The 19,810-nt window shown below is 36.4% G+C and overlaps 1 protein-coding gene across 5 annotated transcripts in view; it reads right to left on the bottom strand.

The window, feature by feature from the left end:
- Positions 1-19,810, bottom strand: part of CABIN1 (calcineurin binding protein 1) — a 112,959-nt gene that overhangs the window by 74,554 nt on the left and 18,595 nt on the right. For 4 of the 5 annotated variants that reach the window (XM_084538885.1, XM_084538889.1, XM_084538887.1 and 1 more), the window contains 8 exons: positions 17,843-18,004; positions 16,317-16,523; positions 15,807-15,952; positions 13,869-14,130; positions 12,382-12,642; positions 11,567-11,718; positions 10,861-11,039; positions 1,563-1,745 (listed from right to left, as the gene is read on the bottom strand). In XM_084538885.1, the coding sequence (XP_084395011.1) occupies positions 1,563-1,745; positions 10,861-11,039; positions 11,567-11,718; positions 12,382-12,642; positions 13,869-14,130; positions 15,807-15,952; positions 16,317-16,523; positions 17,843-18,004 (1,552 nt within the window). The remainder of the gene's footprint in view (positions 1-1,562; positions 1,746-10,860; positions 11,040-11,566; positions 11,719-12,381; positions 12,643-13,868; positions 14,131-15,806; positions 15,953-16,316; positions 16,524-17,842; positions 18,005-19,810) is intronic. The other variant, XM_084538888.1, reaches the window with a different exon arrangement.

Below are 19,810 nucleotides of genomic sequence, written 5' to 3'. Positions count from 1 at the left end.
GTCAAGTCTGTTTTCCAGAACAGAATTTTTTCACAATTTATTTGGATAACGTATGTATCCATCATGATTTTCATATAAAAATAGCTTTATGGTGCATTTTCTCAAGCATTTCTTGGCAGTGTTTTTTTCAAATACTTTTTATGTGGCATGTCTATGGACCTTTCACTTAAAAAGAGCTTGCTTTGGTTTTGTATTTTGTTTAATTAAGCTGAGGATGATTCAAATAACTGGAAAAATATTAGCTCATACAGCATAGGGAATGAAAGCATGTTCCATCTAGTGCAAGTAAAACACACATTATGAATAAAAACCATAGAAGTATCATTTATGTTTAGAAAGCCTTAAGAAACCTTGATATTGAATAGGACTTGGGAGAGAGTAAGTCAGGAAGCTACTTTACAGTTACAACATTTGTTCTAATAAATGTCAGTAATGCAAGAATTGATTCACACAAGAATTGATTCAATAGTTTTCCTGAAAGACAACTGATGACAATAACACAACTAACTCACTGCAAGCCTGAAGAAGAGTCATGGTTTTAGTCCAACACTCAAAAGGTTACTGGATTTAGTGATTGCATAAGTGCTATTTTACAAAACCAGGAACTGACATCTACTTCACATTGATGCAAGCATCACCGCAGACTTCCCTAGCTCAAGCAAGACTGAAGTAAAATATTATTAAAAACAAGAAAGCAAGATATCGAAGTCTGTGAACATAAAGATGGCTTGAGGGCACTTGCTCTGAGTGAGATCAGTCAAGTGAATTAGGGATATCCACATCCCACGCTATGCGGGTCTGTGAAACTGGAAGAGAGTACAGCACGGTCTGAACTGGCAAAGACTTCACACACAAAGGGCCTACAACCCGGAAAGGTGGGCAAAATTAATACATCCGGTTTGTCTCTTTCCCTAGTGAAGTCCAGCCTCTCTACTGCCATATCCAACTGTGCAAAACAACAGAGAAGGAAATTCCAGCTTCTGGATAAAGACTAAAAAAAAATCTGAAACAGTTTTTCCAGTGGAATACAAAAGACTTAGTTCTATTATATATGGAAAAATGTAGTAGAAAGCAATTCCACTCTCCACCAAAATAAAGTATCCAATGGAATAAAACATCTAATTCTACTACTTGTACTCTTTTAAGTACTGAATATAAAGCTGTTACAGGGCCAGAACAGAAAGGGCGTCTACATCTGGGGAAAAGAGAAAATCCTGTGATCGAGGTTACCTTAAAATAACAACTCTCAACTACCTAGTCTTTCTTCAGTGTTTCATATCTCTAAGTAATAACCTAAGAGAAGGCAAGCCAGTCACAGGGCCACCGCGGATGGCAGTTTATCACGATTCTCTGATTTATGAAGTCTAACAGGCATTACGATTTGGGATGATGGCCACATGGGCAAAGCATGGTTCTAATTTTAAGCTACACACATATATGCAGCAATAATGCCTAGTTAACATTCTCAGCCACAGTGCAGCATATTTCAGTGCTTCTGCATGCCAGAAGAAACATTTTAATGAGAATGTACCAGCTGACATTATCTATTAAAATGAGCATACTCTTTTCCTCTGTAGATCCCAGGGTCTCTTTGCTGGGCATCAGTGCATCAGCACAGGCAGTAGAAATCCTCTTCTCTGTGTAAGTCTTCCTCAGGCTGTCTTGAGAACTGGCAGGCTCATTAAACATATCCTGCGTGGAACTGGAATCAGACAGCACTGCTGCAGTGCTATCCTGACTCCTCTCTGCAAAAGAGATGAAGAAGGAATACAGTATTACATACCCATCAAGCTGCTACTTGCACGTTAGTAACAGTAACATAAAACTGCAGCCACTCTGCAAACTTCTTTCAAATGCAATACAGAATCCTTAACAACCATCAATTCTGTTGTCTAAAAGGTATTTATTTTCTCTTAACTTGTCTACTTCAACTTATCATTTTCATCTCACCTCTTTGTGCAAAGAAATGAAAACCCCAGCGTTCTTTCACTAGGTAATATTTAACACTAATGTAATAGAGAGCTCCCTGCCCCACCACATTTCTTCCTAGAATATAACCCTGAAATTTGGTTCAAAAGAAATTATGCTTAATTGTGACAAGCCGTTAGTTTGAACAAAAGATTTTAATTGCTGTATGGTCCCACAAAATTTTGCAGTTTTACTTCGCTATGTGCCTTGAGAAGCACCCAGAAGGATTTAGTCTGACACAACCAAAACCCAGTTGATAAAAGAAAACTATGAACAACAATAATGATAAAAATTACTTGTGAAGGACAAAAAATCCAGTACACCATTAGCGTGGGCAAAGACTTACAGGAATGATCAGTGGTGCCATCTATCCTGCAGGTGTTAGATGCTGTTCACCAAACGCTCTGAAAGGTGATTTGATATGGCACATAAACAACCCATCAAAGAGCTAGGTCTCAGACAGGAAAACGCTTAGACTTCAAGGCAGCAGACAAACTTCTTAGACTTCAAGAACAGAAGCAACTTTGCCTTGACAGATTATACCTGAGCGGAGTGTATGGTGACTACTGACCACATTAGGGTCAGAATTAAGTTGTTTATCTGCTTATAGCTGTTACAGCACAAGACAAGTTATACAATATCACAACTGTGCGGGATAAAATTCACACCTCAGAATAAGCAGGCAAGAGAAAACCTTCCACCCATGTCTGAAACCAGCCTGATACAATCCAAGTTGTTGTACATCAGGGGTTATCAGAGACAACCCTGCCTGACTGAAAAAAGGCAACTTCTTATCTCTGGCAGAAAGATGCACACGTTTCTACTGAGATGGGAAACTGGCATTTTTCTGTAATAATTGTGTCCTACACAAAATTCTGATACAGGCAATTCTCTTTAAATCTATAGCCCAAAAGATTAATTTCCTGCCTAAGATAAAGGGATAGCTTAACCAAGAGGCAAGTTATATACGTTATCTAGGTAGTTCCACTGCATTCTTATTCATTAAGTTTCTTGATATAATCAAGAAAGAAAAAAAAAAGGCCCTTGAGATGAGCTGATTATTTAATTAAATTTCTTCTGTTCCATCCAACTTGCACACGTTCAGGAGAGAGCTAAGGGCCTCCTACAAATGTACTTTATCAATATAAATCCCTCTGCAGACCTTTAGCTTGTACATCAGGTTCTGCTTATTAGGATTCCAACAACTTTAAACCATATTTGATGCAATCCTCAGGCTTTTCACTAAAACACAAAGAAATCCTTCCCTTTCAATTAAGGGATATTAATATAACTGTATATTGAAAAAGAATGGGGGAAGCGTATTTGCTTCTTAATTGGAAGCTTTATGGTTGGTTGATGATGACAAGTTTTATACAGAAAAGATATAATTAGGAAGAATAGGAAAAGAATGATTCTGAGGAGAGGTCAGTCAAGCCTTCAATGACTCATTTATAAAGCTTTAATAACATTCTGTGGCACTATTGAACTCCCAGCTGGTATCAGACAAACATTTACAGTTGATAATGTTGATTTTATTTTTTTTTTAAAGGAAGTTTCTGCATCTATGGCAAGGAGGCTTAATTACTCATTAGGGAAGGAAAAAATAATTGCAGATTTCCAAATACTGCCATAAGCATGTAGGTCAGTTCTAACGTGTGGATTGTGATAAATGAAGCATCAGAATGTAAACCAATAACTGCTAGACCAATACTCAAGAGCAATAGCAGATCACTAGGAGATTACACTAACTTTTCAGCACGCAAAGATGGACTGTGATTTTGACTTAGCATGGAATATTTCAAATGCGTGCACGACAGGGAAATTTTTCTCTGTGTGAAGAGAATTAGGGGAGAATTTTCAAATGCATAAAATTAGGCAAAATCAAAATAATTGCTCCTCCTATTCACTGAGTACAGAGAAAAAGGCAATAGGTAACAAGAAAGTTATATTTTTCCCTAATCTCAAGCTTAACTGTTACATACAGTTAAAAAATAGCATAGGGAACCTACAGAATTGCTACAGATTTCAATGACAGGTGGACAAAGAGCCAGGTTACCCAAGATGCACCTTCTTATAATAGGAAAAAAAAAAAAAAAAGCTCTGACGATAACCTAAATGCTACAGTTTATAATGCAGAACTCACAGCAATTGCACCTAGTAGCAACTGCCTTAAAAACAAAACTATTTTTCATACATCAGTGCTCTTCTAAGATAACTCAAAAATCTCATATATGCTGTATGTCTGTCTAGCATATATAGTTTTAAAACCATTGTGTTATAAACCTTTTCCTTCATCTTGTAAAAGTTGCCTGTAGTTGAGAGATATTCACTAGTGTTATCAACCTACAAGCCAAAAGCCATTGCAGTCATAGATTCATTTAGGTTGAAAAAGACCCTTGGGATCATCAAGTCCAACCATCAGTCTTTGAGACATGACAAGTAATTGCTAATTCCCAACTGCTGCTGCTATCTGTCCATTTGAAAGATGCACATTCAAGAAGAGCATTATTACTTTTTAATAATTATTGCTATAATTAAAGACAACTTAATGAAACACTGAGTTGCATTAAAATACATCCTGATACCGGATTCTCTCTTTGGTATTAATATATTTCGTTTTATTACTCTGAAATCTTTCTAAAACTTAGGTGTGATCCAACAATCTGACCAACTGAATTACCTATCTCATGTAACCTTGTGTTGTATGCTTATTTCTAAAGACTAACAATATATTGTTCTCAGGAGCTCAACTTGTGACGTTTCAGTGATTTCTATCTCAGACTATGGCATCCAGTGTGTCAACAGGTAAAAGAGAGCAGTACTGGACAGAAGATGTGAAAAGGTCAAAAGGAAGAGAAGGGACCTTCTGGTAACTTTCCAAGAGATTACTGTATGTTTTAACTAGGAAAACATTACTGGGAAAATGGGAAAAAAAAGAATTTGTTTTTTCACCTGCACTGTCAAGAACTTCATGGTATCACAGTGAAATCCTTTTAGTCACTTGGCTAACGAAGTAGCTATAACCCCTGAAACACAGCTAAGATATTTGAAAAAATATTTTTGTCATTTGATTTAGTTCTATTCTTAAGAGCATTTTAAGGCTAATTTTATCCTGAATGAAATAGAGTTACCAGGCTGACTTCTAAGTCCCTATTCTGTGCTATTCCTCCATACCACAAAAAGTATTCATCACTTTGCACTATTAACATTCAGGCACAACATCTGCATGCCTACCAATCAACCATGAAAAGTTGTGTTAAATTTTGGGGAATCTCAAGGGGGTGGAGCCTGTTGGTGGTGGTGGTTTTTGTTTGTTTGTTTGTTTGTTTGTTTTGGTCATTTGTTTGGTTTTAAATTAAAAATACAATAGGAAAAAGGCTCAGTACTTTGCTAGCCATTATTCTGTGCCAGCATTCTCCCACATGTATCATTAGCCCTAAGGATTACACACCACACACCTTGTTACCTAAACTGTGTCCACTCACATGGCTGAGAGAATGAAAAGACGAGGCAGTAATGTGTTATCGTGTGACCTGAACTGGTAGACATACAGTCCTAATGACACAGCTCTTCCAAGTATGCTAACCAGATAAAATCTGCTCATGGTACAAACTTACATAATTTATTCTCAGAAGCTGAAGTACAGCTTTATTTTGCAAATATAAATAAGGTATTCTACCCTTGCTGATTAATTACTATGCAGCTCTGTACTTGTTTTGCCTGTCCTCCATCCCTTGAAACTTCTCTGAAATTAAAATAAGCAGGGAGAGGACCTCTGAAGCATCCGTATGTGGGGGAAGGTAACAGGCTTAGAAACCCAAGAGAGTATAATGCACTTTTTCTGAATAACATTGTCTGAAATATCTGAAGGAATAAGTATGCCCACTTATTACAATGAAGGTATCCAAAACGTCAGCTGCAAGTCAAGTCAGAAACAAGTGGCAGAGAAATTTTTTTTTGAAAAGCTACATGTGTGTGTATATATATATATATATATGTATATATATATATATATATATGAACTAACTCAGTTTACAGTAAAGAAAAATCCTGCAGCAGAATTCATGCCTTACAGATAATTGACTATGTATTAAAAATATATCTATTTTCTCATGAAAAAAACACATGTGGGTTCTCCAAAAGCTGTGGCTGTACATGCTTTCCTTATCCTGCCTGACTATGGATATTGACACCGTATCTCCTGTGCTCTCTTCACTTGCATGTATGAACATTTTTCTTTATCAGTCCGTGGTCAGAAACGTGATGTATCATACCATTTCAATTCTTGACACAGTTTCCACGCATATGGAAGACAACATTGAGCTCTGCAGCAAAGGCATTTGCACGTTACTAAAAACAAAAGACTTGCAAAGATTTGCATGAGGGCAGGTTAATTTCTTGAGGACAGCAAATCCTCTGAAGTTATAAAGGGAGTTCTCTTATAAAATGAGTCAAAGATGAGAGTACGTTCTTTTCATTCATCTACACTGATCAGTGAATGTGTTGCAGTAACTTGCATTCCATATTGCTGTTTTCTCTTCAAGTGCAGAGCAAAACATCAGTGTCCCATTCCTTCCGTCAAATCCTCTTTACACAATGTCACACTGAATGTCAGTGCCCTACTTGTACTCATCAGAGAGAGGTCACATTGAAGCAAAGTAAAAATGGAGCATACTGCAATAAACTGGATCTGATTCATTATTCATGTAGTCCAGTATGCAGTCCCCACAAACATCCAGCACCATGTGCTGGGATAGGGTATGTACTGCAGACCTGAAGATCTCATTTAGGAGAGATTGAATTAAGGGTTAGATTGTTGTAATGTTACGTACGTTCTTTTTTGCACAGAAATAACCACTCCATCTTTGAAGCTCATTTTACTTTGACATGAGTGACAACCTGGTGCAAAATGTTTCTCAGATCACCTTTGTCTCATCAGGATGTTGAGAAGCCCCGTTTACAAAAAACTGTGCATCTTCATAACATTCGCAGAATTAAAGGACCAACGAACTATGAAGGGAGACTTCTCCCACAGCATGAAGCAAGTAGCCTTTCCCAGTGAGTTTATCATGCAGGATTTGCCAATTATTAAAAGCAAGCCGTGACAGGTAAAAGCAGGAAGAGAATGCCTGGGGAACAGAGATTTGTATAAAGGTTAGAGGCAGCACGGGCAATATTGGTTGCAAAAGCAATCAGGCAAAGACAAACACAAAAAAGATGATTACATCTAACTACACGTAACATACTACATGGCATGGATGAAGACTTAAACAATAAGACATTTTAACACTGCAGTAGCAATGGGTACTGAATACATCATCTGCATACCACCACAATTATTTGTAACTGAATATCAACACCACAACGGCATATTACAGCAAGACAGACCACACAAATTCTAGTGCACATTTTGGAACCTGAGTTCTCTTTCATTTTTGTTTGGTTGTTTTTTTTGGGTTGTTTGTTTTTATTGCTTTCTTAACTAACTTATGTTTAGCACAAAATCTCACTAAACTGTTTCAAGTCTGTACTGTGACAGGTCTTTAATGACTGCACACATCCAGGCCACATAAATGAGGGCCATGAGCATGTCTGTTTTGATATATAACACTGGCCTTTTAGCTCTGTAAACACACTGAGCCTAGGCCCTTGCTGAGTTCCTGATTCTTCTTGCTTCCTAGTTTGCTCTTGGATAAAAAAGAAGTCTAAATCTCAGGCTTCTACTATCAAATGTAAGTTTTCATTCTGGAGAGTTATAAAACAGCAACAGGCAGAGGTGATGACAGAAAAGACAGGATTAACAGATGGAAGGAAAAGATGCTCCTGAATGGAGCAAGAAAAAAAAGGACAAGAAAGGAGAAAGGAAGCTGCCTACTTTACACATGACAGCAGCTAGTCAGCCAGCAAATAAAAGCTGCAACTGAACAATACTTATCTCCTTGAAGATCTGTGCTAGCAGCTGCCATGAGGAAAAAAGTTCAGTTACTTCACAGGCTGTACTTGCAGGTTCCTTTCTCCCATTTCCATTAAATCTACCTTTAAGCCACCATCAGATGTAAAGCACTTCAACGCACTCAATTGTAACAGCGATTTCTGCATATCACGACCACCTTTTTCCACCATCAAAATGTGCTGGAGAGCTTCAGAAGTATAATGACACATTTAAGTATCACGCATCTAAAACAAGCCTGCCCTCACAACTTCACCTATCTACAGATAAATGCTTGGAGATCTGAGTCCCAACATTTTCAAGAAAGGATGTCTGGCTGTACAGTAATTCTGTTGCGCTTGTAATGAGAATTCACTACACTAGAAGGCATGTTGTTGGATCTATCATTTAAGGAAAAAAAAACTATGAACATAAAACTCATAGAAAAATAAAGATTGGAAGGAACCTCAAAAATTCAGCTAGTCCATTCCTTTTTCCCTCAGGATAAATTAAACCACCATTCCTGGCAGATGTCTCTATCACCACTTTTTCAAGACATCAGTGTTGAAGTGTTGCAATGTTACATGATCCCCAGGAACATAAAGTGTTTTAATTTTATTTTATTTTATTACTATTTCCAAATATTAACTTTTTTTTTTATGTGTCCAGATTGAAGAGTCCCAAGACTAACCATCCCAGTTCTTTCTCTCTTTCCTCATGGCTCATGTGTAGCACCCAAAAATGGTAAAGGGAGGTCTCACAGGATCCCTATCATTGCTGAACTAAGTACGTTTGCTTGTAACATATGAAGAAAATTTTGTAGGTAAAAATCTGTATAACGCTCCCACTGTGTTTGTCAAATATGATCAATGATACCAATAGAAGAATAAAAGTAAATAAGAGTATTGTGAGGCCTCAGGAAGAATAAATATCTTGGTTGAGTTTAGACCAAATTATCCAATGGGTGAACAATAATAAAGACAGTTCCAATTGCTGTCAGAACAGGTAAAAAATTCTATAAGTAGTCAAATGATGGATATTTTCTTGCTATTTTTAGGAACAGTACAATGGAAATGCTGGCACCAGTTTTCTTCAGTGATGTGATTATGTGTAAGCTGTCAAGAGCATTTTACTTCACAAGTATGTATTTTAATGTAAGTAAAATGCAAATGCATGCAGAGGAGCACAGCACATGTAGTAATATAAGAGTAGAGGACTTCCAAGCGCTGCTCAGCCTGTTAGCTCTCCTTCCATCTGCAACAGCCCCAAGGCAAATATTTCAGTTTCCTGGGGCTCTTCAACATGCTGCATCCAGAGTTTAGTTTTGCCAGCAACTTACAAAACATTATGAATGATGCCATACTTCCCAATTCTACTTGTCATAAATGTACACCGCCTTCCTAAAGATCACCCTAACTCTGCTTCTTTCAGAAGATAATATTTTGAATTTCTGTGACAGCAGCAAAGCTAAGTCCCAGCTAGGTTAAGCTGGCAGAGCCTAGAAGTGCTGCTTCAGCCCTGACAGGTGCAGCCATTCCTTAGCTTGCACCTCCAGGCTTTGCTCAGCAGCCAGCTTTGCCCCCATTGGGCAGTTAGCCTGCCGAAGTTCATAATATCTTATTCTGAGTGAACGTACTAATGACATGTACTGGAAGATTCATTTAACTTGTCTGCCTTCTGGGAACATTTCAACTGTCTGCAGGAACTAGGCAGATGTAGTCTTAGGCAGAACTGCTGCTCACAGGGAATACTGTTAGGAAATATTTGCACCCTTCTGTTTTTACTGTTTCAGAAAGACATCAAATGTTAGTTGACCAGTATACTAACACATTACATATGAGATCAAAACAGCCAAACGAATTACTTCACATTTAAATGTAAGCTTGGACAAAATTATCATTTCTACATTCAATTTAGGGGAAGAAATGAAGGAACTTCTGTCAGTTTCACCAAGAATTATTCTGTGGGAAAATAAATTCACCTTGCAGAGTTTCTAAGCAGGTGAACATTTGTTTCAAAATTGTGTCAAAGGTATTTACAAATTACTGTTCTTCAGAAATTGACAACAGGAAGCAGCCCACTCTCCCCAAACAAATTCATATCAAGCAGAGCACTTCTATGGGGTCCTGCCACATTATACCAACACTAAGCTATACATTGAGGTTATTTTACATCTTCTTGAGAGCTACAGATAAACAAATGGCCAGAGGAGTAGAATAAGAATAAAATTTCTTGTCCAATAATAGCGTCAAGTTACTTGAACAGTAATTCTGTTTCTATTACATTCTACACATTGCAAAATCTTCAGTTATGTCATGATACCACCCTACCTTCTACTGTTATAAGCCAATTCTTTATATCAGTCTAGAGCCTACAAAGATGAGTTCATAGTCTGTCATTGTCAATGATAAAGAAAAATCAAAAGATGAAGTCTACTGGACTGTCATGCAAATCATTTCGTGCTGATACACAATATATTCAAAATAGTTGCCACCTGCCTCCTCCTAAAATGAATAACACTTTTGTTTTGCTTTTTAAACAATTTGTTTTGTTTCAGCCACAGTTCAAATTTTCACCTGGTCAGTTCACACAGGCACTGAAACAGTGTCCGGTGTTCTGAAGTCTGAATCCACATCTTTCCTAATAAGCTCAGACATTTAGCTTTGAAGAAAATAAAAAAGCTCCCCGAAAATCCAATTAACTGCATATTTTTCCCCTCAGTATTCCCATTTTGATTAAGTGACAAGTGCCAATGGTGGCAGGTGACAACTCAATTTTGTATTTAAAGCACCAACTGTACATTGATTCTATTTAAAGCACTGAAATTTAAAAAGCATCAATATTGCCCGTGTTACCACAGACCCATCACCCTCCTTGAAATGAGCAGTTTGATCATTCCTGGTCAAACCCCCCATGATTAGAGCACCTCCCTGTGCTGCCAGTATTGAGAACAGGGACTGTACCGTCCGGCGTTGCCTGCTGACGGGGTTTTTTACATTTGACGTAATCGTGGTCAACTGGAGTGGCTGTGTAAGGTGGGGATGTCAGACCTGGACCGGAGGAGGAGGGGAGGGAAGTCCCAGGGCCTGGCACTGTTCCAGCTGAAGAGTGAGAGTCTTCATCAATCATGCAAGCTTTTTCTCTGGGAGGGGGGGGGAGAAAAAAACACTTTAATATGCTAGTAACATATACACAGAATGAAAAGAGATGACACGTTCTTATGGCGTCTCCAATACAGTAATCAAATCTTACTAACAAATTCTAAATGATGGACTTTGAGCACATGCCCACCCCACTGTTTGGAAGTAAAACATTCATCTTACAGTTGTTAAGATGACAAATTATGAGGACTAAAGTCTCTTAACTTTCCAAATGAAAGCATTTTTTTTTTAATCAACTATCAAAAATGCAAATGCAATTTTATTAATAAGTAAAATAGCTGTTTCAAAATGGATCATAAGAACAAAATTGTTCCATTTGTTCCCTTCCCGTCCGTGTTGTGACAATTAACCGAGCTTTAACTGTACACAGTAGCTGAGAATTGCAAACACTAGAACTAATTCTAGTCACTTTATTGGCCTATACTTCATTCAAACCCATTGTAACAGGTTATTATTCAGTAGTTTGGAAATTTGCTTTCAGATGGTATTCCTGGAAATCAGCACTCACTTTTCTGCAGCTTTTGGGGTGTTCTTCTCCTCACCCCTGGCAAATGGTCCCTCAGAAGCTTCTTTCATGAAACTAACTAGTATCTCTGCATCTACTCCAGAGTCTGGTTTCCCCACAAGTTTCAAAATAGAAGCATGAAGTCGAAAGTACACCTAAAAAACACCGAAGTCCATTTAGTCAATAGAGAACACACAGCTCTGCAAATAATTACAAATAGACCATTCTCTGTAGAAACTGCATGAGTTAGTATAGACAGGCATCTGGTACCTAAAACTTACCTTGAAAGGATCTTTCTTGCCTTTGTAAGTTGCTTGCAAATAACAGAATCTGAAAACTGTAAAAAATTTATAACTGCAACCTATGGAATACAACAGTGAAAGCAGACATGGACTAGTCACCACTGGGTATGATCCAGATAAACTTTTTTTTTTTTTTAAACCAGACAACACAGTAAAAGCAAAGGTGTTATGACTACTGTTCTAATTCTCATGCATAAACTTATACTCTCATAGGTACGAGAAACTTGTGAAATCTACCCACACTTGATTTCTGTAAAAACTGCCTAAGGGGCTGCGTGCAGAAAAATCCAGAAGTGGAAATTCTGTCCAACATACACGTAAGCTGTCTTGAAAACAGAAACAACCTGAGTAGAAGACTTCACTTAATTCTCCGAGTTGATCTTGTAAATGTTGCCAAATGCAGAGCACCATATATGCTCTGCATGCTTCATAATATAAATCAATAATAACTGGTATTACGCTATCTGTAGAGAACACAATGCTTTCAAGTCTAGGTATTTCACTTTCTTCTTTTACCTCCAATGCTTCCATGGCAAGTTCTGGTGGATTATGGTAGTGAATCTTCTTTGGATATCGGGCAGCCTCCTCATGAAGGTAATGAGCTGCCTGTTTGTAATGAAGCAGATAGACAACAGGAGGCTGTTTCTGTTTCTCCGCAATCTTTCCCAGCATATAGTGAATAAGCCACTCTTCTTCATCGCCATCTCCCTCACAGCGAGATGCTGACGTAAAGCACAGTTTGGCTGTCTCCAGCATACTGTCTCGACGTTCTTCCATCTGTGATGGAGTGAAGTGTTGAGAATACATGAGTTCACTGTGGCTGAGAGAAAAAATGCTAAAAATACACTTCTGCACAAAAAAAGCACAGAAATGAGGTACCTCATTTAAAATGTTTTCAGTCTTTTGTGTATGAGGAACACATTCCCAAACAGATATATTCACAGAAGGAAGATTACATTGTTCAAATTTATCTTGTAATATAATAGAACTTTTGTTAACAAAGTATGCCTTTTTAATAAATTTGCTTGAAAAAAGCAGGTTCAAGAAGACAAAACAAATAACAATTCTGATTTAATCCACAACTTAAGATGAAGCCCCTATTGTACTTTTTGTCTGACAATGTGAAATAACTTCAGCATTATCCCTGGAATTCTTCAGCAAGTTGAATTACCATTACCATTGTCTGTATTTTGAACACTTGTTAAGTTCTATAAATCACAACAGTCCCTCACTAGCAGCACTGCAGCACTTTTTTTTTTTTTTTTTTCATTCTGCTTCTAGTTCTGCACTACACAACTATGAAGTACAGAACTACATAACTGACTCAGAAATACTAAGTCAGAACTTGAGTTTACTGGTCAAAAAAGATGAAACATTTCTCCCAGCAACTCTAAGGTCAGAGAGAGTATCAGGAATTGCTCATTTTGATTCAGCAATAAATTTCATTTTATATATATGTTATAGCTATTACATATGAAAGACTAACAATTTTATAACAACTTTTGTCTATGGAAGTATATTAAGTTCCTTATTCTGATATTTTGTTTAAGTAAATAGCGCTAAAACATAGAAAACAGATACCTTTAGATTCAAGAGATGACTCATGAACAGCAGATACCAGAGTAATACTTAATCTTTTCACTACTTAAACATGTATACATTTCAACTTTTCCTGGAAACATTGTATGACATTTACAGAAAGGTAAGGTAAAAAATAATTCCCTTTCCAAAAGGTTATCATCATTTTGTATAATCTTTGAAAGATTATTCAAAGATCAGGCTGAAATTAATCTTATGCAGGGAAAAAACAAACAAACCCCTTTAAACAGTGTTTGATGCCAGATGCTTATATGGATGAAAATTAGAATTTCCAATACTACTAAGTAGCTATACAGTCTAATAGGTGGTGTATAGCATTTAGATATTTAATTTTAAAGAAGTTATGTTAGGAAAGGCCACTTAAAACATTTTAAAAGTTCACACTGCTCTAAGTTAAATCCCACCTGCTGCACAACTTCAGGGGGGAGTTCTGTTTTCCACTGCTTAAGCTGTCGGGATGCAAAAGAATGCAGGGCATAGGAAATGGTGCCATATTCTATCCACAAGGAGAGATTAGAGCTGTCAATCTCTAGGGCTCGCTTAAAGCAATTCAAGACAGGAGTAGAGTGTTTCCAGATGGGGCCATCACTTTTCAGTTCATTAGAGTTTAATTTGTCCTGAATACGACTTGCTCGAGCCAGAGCCATGCCAGCCCATGAATCAAACCTATGCAAGCAAGAAAAAAACACATCAGTAATCTCCCCCACACACGTAACACTGAATGGCAAAGACAAGATCCACTTCATTATATTCACAACTTCTTCTTTCTTTCGTCACGTGCTCTCTCAAAACAGATTTGTGCATCTCCTCCTCTTATAGTCAAAAAGACTCTGTATAAACCTAAATCACACTGATTAAAAATTGTTTCCTCATAAAACACCACGCCCAATAATTCTCTCACTTGAAAAAACGGGAAATATCTGGATTTATTTGCTACGCAAAAGTACAATATCTAATGGCTGCATTCCCATTGATTTCTTTTCTTAGTAGCCATCACATCCTGTCCAAACACTGTCACCCTTGACTTCTGTAGCCCAGCAGCTATCGTGGCATTTTGTATTACTGGGCTGAACTGTGAATGGTCTTTATCATCACTATTATTTTCCAACATAAAAATCACAAAAAACAGTGCATTCATATAAGAAAATTCTGATAAACAAAAAGATTGCTTTCTGAGGGAAATGTTCAGCATCCAGTTAGATCACTGACAACACAGTCTGAAGAGTGGCTTCCCTATTTCTTAATTTCATACTAACATCTGAAGTCAATAGTTCTCAATTTTTTTTTTTAACCACAATTATAACTCCAAAGGAAAAATAATATCCTCACAGTTTCGCTTGTTAATTTCTTGCTAATTTCAATTGAAACCTCATTTCTGGGTCAAGTGAAATAGAAAGATTCCCTAAGGAAATGATAATACAGACATTTGAAGAAGTAATATCTAAGATGACTAGGGTAAAAATACTATGCTACCATACAAAGTATGTTCTTCAGAACAACAGAACTACACATAATAAATTCAAAGTGCACTATCATTTGATATCTATAAAAATTCTCTAGAGAATTTTTATTTTATTTTATTTTTTTGTAATTTATCAGGCTCCAAACTAAAGTTCTAGCAATCTGCTAATCAGTTCCCAGGCTAGAAGATTCAATAACACGGAAATACGTCTATTTCCTCTGTAGATTTCACATGCTAAATTGCTTTGTGCCTTCACCTTCCATTTTGTCTATTATGTGACTTGATTTAGAATCACAGAATCACAGAATCACAGAATTTTCTAGGTTGGAAGAGACCTCAAGGTCATCGAGTCCAAAATAGCTTTCTTTCTCAAGACGTTTACACTAGGGTTTTTGTCACTGACATTGGTCTATCAACTTCAATGAGAATTGAAATGATTGCTAACATCCAACACACAAGCCCTAAATTTAATCCATAAGCTTAAAGATTGCTTCAGTTCATTTTAGAAAATTCATTCAAAACATACTTAATTTTTAAGATGAAAGAGCTTAACCTTGGTGGTATTTCAGTACACTATAAATTATCAAGAAACTAGTTTAAACATAAACTATTTAAGCAAGATAAACAATTTCCAGAAGAGGTCAGCCTAAACAGCTAATCCAGCAGAGACTGCTATTTGTATCCCTTACACCTCTGAACAGTGAAGTCTTTTATTCTTTGACATGTATGAACACATCAAAACCAAAGACTAAAAGGTGTAAAAGAGCATGACTGGTTCAGCCCCCACCCCTCTTAGTCAATCTTGATTTTAACTTCGCTTTACCCCTCTCCTCACCTCGCTCTTTCATTTTTTGGTTTTACTTTCAAAACAATCACTGACCTGTTTGGGCAAATACAAATGTCGTGCATGTAAAATTTGATGGCCTTAGACTGTTCTTTATTCTTGAAATGATAGTCTGCCAGAAGGTAATACAACTCAGTCACCACCGGTGGAGAATAGTCTGCCCCATCTGGGAGAGATGGTGCCTGGAAATGAATAAAATGTACATGTTAAATGAGATGAACGTTTGCTTCTTCCTTGTAGTGAAAGTAGTCTTTTTTATCACAGAATATGAAGGATTGAATATGAAGATAGTGAAAGTATTCCACAGATTTACAGAGCACTGAGAAGCACTAAGGAACATCACATATGAATTCCATATTAATCGACATTACATCTTGCCATTTCAATACCAGAAACTTCGGTGGTATCATTCTTATTTCATTTAAATGCAATTATCCGAGGAAATAGAGTATTATTGAATAAATCATTCCCTTAACTATTTGAAAGTCAACAAAGAAAACAGTAATTTTTTATTTTTTATTTTTTTTTTAAAGCAACTACTTATACCTTGCTGCATGTTCCTTCAATATAGGCAGAAACAGTATCTAGGCTCAGCATAGGCTTGTCTGTTCGAGGAACAATTGTAGCAGTCTTCTTTAAAAGGTTGGCCAAATCAGCAGAAACAGTACTGGTTTTGTAACTATCAAATTCTGGAAGAGTTTTAGGCTTAAAATACTCAAACATGAACAAAGCATCTTCCCACGTTAGATCCACCTGAAGAGGGAGGCAGATGAAAGGGGAAAAAATTAGCTCAAATTCCAAAACTAAAGTACCTACTAGAAGTGAGTTTCTATGACTTTTCTATACTACTCTAGCAGGAAACAGATTAAACCTCTCAAGAAAAAGAGCAATTAAAGGCACCATTATTATATGGTGTTCCCAAATGCAGCATACTGCTCAGTGATTAAAAGACTACCATATAGGTCTGTAACTTAGTGTATGTTACTGAGAAGTAAAGTCATTCTACTTCCTTAAATAAAATTGTTCTTTGTTTTGTTTATTGTTTTTTTCGGTTTTACTTTTCACCATTTCCTTCTTGTTAGACCAAGATTTTTTTTCCTTTTATTGCTCTACTTATTCCTACAGTAAATTTTGCATCTGTACTGAAAACAGGTAATTTGCATTACTAAAAAAGACAATTTTAAAAATAATTTCAGTAAGAATTTTTTCATCCTGAATTGCACAAATGTAACAGGTGTTTTGGGGAGAAGGTACTTTCCTTACCCTTCTTTTCCTTTTTCTTAATTATTCCCATCTTCTCATTATCTCAATTTTCTAATAGGTAAGTTTGATAGAGAAAATTCACAAATACTCAATAACTAACAAAGTAACAGTATTTGTGTATTTTAAAGGTCCTTTCAAAGTAGCAAGATAACTTTTTGCTTGTATGAAACTTTTTCATTTATGATTTAATATCACTTGCATTTGGTAATGGGGTTTGTAAACAAAAAGTCTTTCAGGTGGAGGATTGCTGACCTGATTTTTCTGTCCCTTAATACTACAGCCCTCTTTCCCATGGAAGTATTTTTCTCTTCCCAAACTCAACTGAATCACACATTTCTAATAAACAGCTACTATTCATCATGAATTTCATAAAATAATCTATAGTGTAATTTACTTGCATCATTTTTAACAGTGCCACTTTTCATATTCAATAACTGCAAGACTGGTTGCTAAATCTTTTCTTCTCACAAGCTGACTTTTTCCTCTCTATTGCTCTCAACCTCGAACTTCTCCTCCTCTGTTAAAAACAGGAAAGTCATGGCTCAATAAAAATCAGTTTGTAGATAGTTTCAAACTATGCATAAGACTATACTAACACTTCATTTCAAACATTTTACTCTCTATATTCATAGAAAAGCAGAACCCTTTAACAGGTTATTTTTTTACGATATGTAAAATACATAACATTTACAGGGAAATAAATGAAAAAATCTTCTTCATAAATATCTTAAGGTCCATTAAAATCAAACAAGGGTACATCTTTCATCACCTCAGAATATTTTACTAACAATAAACAATACAGATCTTACCTGTTGTACCGAATGTTCTTCTAGGTACCTCGCTTTGCTTTTTTTGCTAGGAAAGCCGTATAAACAATAAAAACATTGTTCCAAGGCTGTTTCCAGCTCTTCTTTGTATGGATGAGTATCTTCAGAAGTGGATGCTGCAAGTTCTTTTTCTAGTACCTGAACCTACACCAGCACAAATATTAAAAAAAAAAAAAAGTCATCTAGTTGTCTGGAGTTGTGATGAAAACAGCATACAGAGCTACACATTTTTCCCAAATTATAACCAAATTTTCCCCATATTTCTGTAAACTAGTCTCACACAAGTCATTTAAGTAGCACTAACTGCAATAAAGTGTTTTTACTTTTTTTGTCATTAACTCATGAACTCTTGTTAATCAACTTTCTGATTCTGTGATTAAAACTTCATGTTTTAGACTTAAGATTGATTGAAGTTTCCCACTACACACCAAGTGAATTCTGTAAATATAATCATTATAGTTTGTCAGTCCTTTGAATAAGCCAGCTACCACAAGGAGAATGCATGGAAGAACACCTACACTAATTCACAAAAATCAGTTTTCTCTGTATGGAAAATGTGGAATGGTGAGGCCTTTGCAGAAAAAGAAGCATCAGCTAATGAAGATCAGCCTACAAGGGACACTATCGCAGAGTATGAGCAATGGCTAAACCTAAAGAGTGGCTGTATGAATCTCAAATGACTAAACACAGTACCAAGTTGCTACTTTAACTTCAACATTACAAGAAAAAGTACCCATCAGTGGCACACTTTGGAAAATGCTGTTAGAAAACAGAAGGTAATTACTGAAAATTTTTCACCATGCTTCCTGAAAAAGCAAAACAAAAAGATGACATTCCAGAAGAATCTCAATATTTCACCGTTAATAGAAACATGTTCATCAAGAGTAATCTGTACACCAGGTTTCTGAATCTTTGCTTCAAAAAAACACCAAACACAATCAGAGGTTTAAAAATCAATTCCAATAATGTTATACTATGAAACTTAAATTAAAAAATGAAATGTGTATGTGGAAATTACATTTATAACATCTTATACATTCAACAGCAATCTGAGTTTGTTGTTGTTGTTTTGCTCTTGTATTTTTTTTTTTTTTGTCAGAAAAAGGAGATCTGTGCCAGAGCCCAGGTACCACTGTTTGCTTTAAGACCCAGAACCCTGAAAAAATAAGAGTAGAGCAAGGATGATTGTTAGAAGGCACTTCAACGAAATTTCAAGTGACAGCAATCAACTCTGAATCACAGCTGTCCTTATTTCCACTATTTTTCCTGTGGAAGTTGTGAGCAGCTTCTGAAGTTTAATAAAGTGGAGGTAAATAAGTTGAAAGGCAGATGCAAACCCCACAGAACACTAACAGAAGCATGGTGCTCCTACTGCTGCAAGCAAAATCAGATCTAACACCTGTAACAGAATTATTGCTTGATCAGTGTTCAGAACAACCTGAGTGGCTTTCAAATTGTTAAGCAGTAACCTGGAACTGGATTTTAATAGTTCAGACTTAAGACTACCACCAAAGGAGTTAATTATGTATCAATGTTTTTTCTTGCACTCCTTGATCTACAAGCAATAAAAGAAGCTTCAACAGACAGTTCACCTATACAAGGCAATCATTTAATACCATTTAACACCAGTATATAAAAAGCACTTCTGTAAAATGTTCTTGAAGGTGCCTTCAACTATTTGTCCCATTTTATCTTTGTCATTCCTTACCTTTCTGACACCCTCTCATCTCTGAAAACTAAATACCTGTGCTAAATAATACCATATCCTATTTTAGCTATAGAAGTGGGTGATTTCTGAGACTGAAATTTGAAGATTTCATTCAGTGTACCTGATGACATTTGCAAAAATCTACCTGTAAATACATTCAGAACTCTCAGTTAATTATCTGTAGTTTACCCAGGCTATACTATCAGATTCATCAGGCTATGGATACGGGCACACCATTCAAA

The sequence above is a fragment of the Aythya ferina genome (assembly GCF_964211825.1).
Source record: "Aythya ferina genome assembly, chromosome: 17".
Taxonomy (NCBI): domain Eukaryota; kingdom Metazoa; phylum Chordata; class Aves; order Anseriformes; family Anatidae; genus Aythya; species Aythya ferina.
This window is presented reverse-complemented; position numbering and strand designations above follow the sequence as displayed.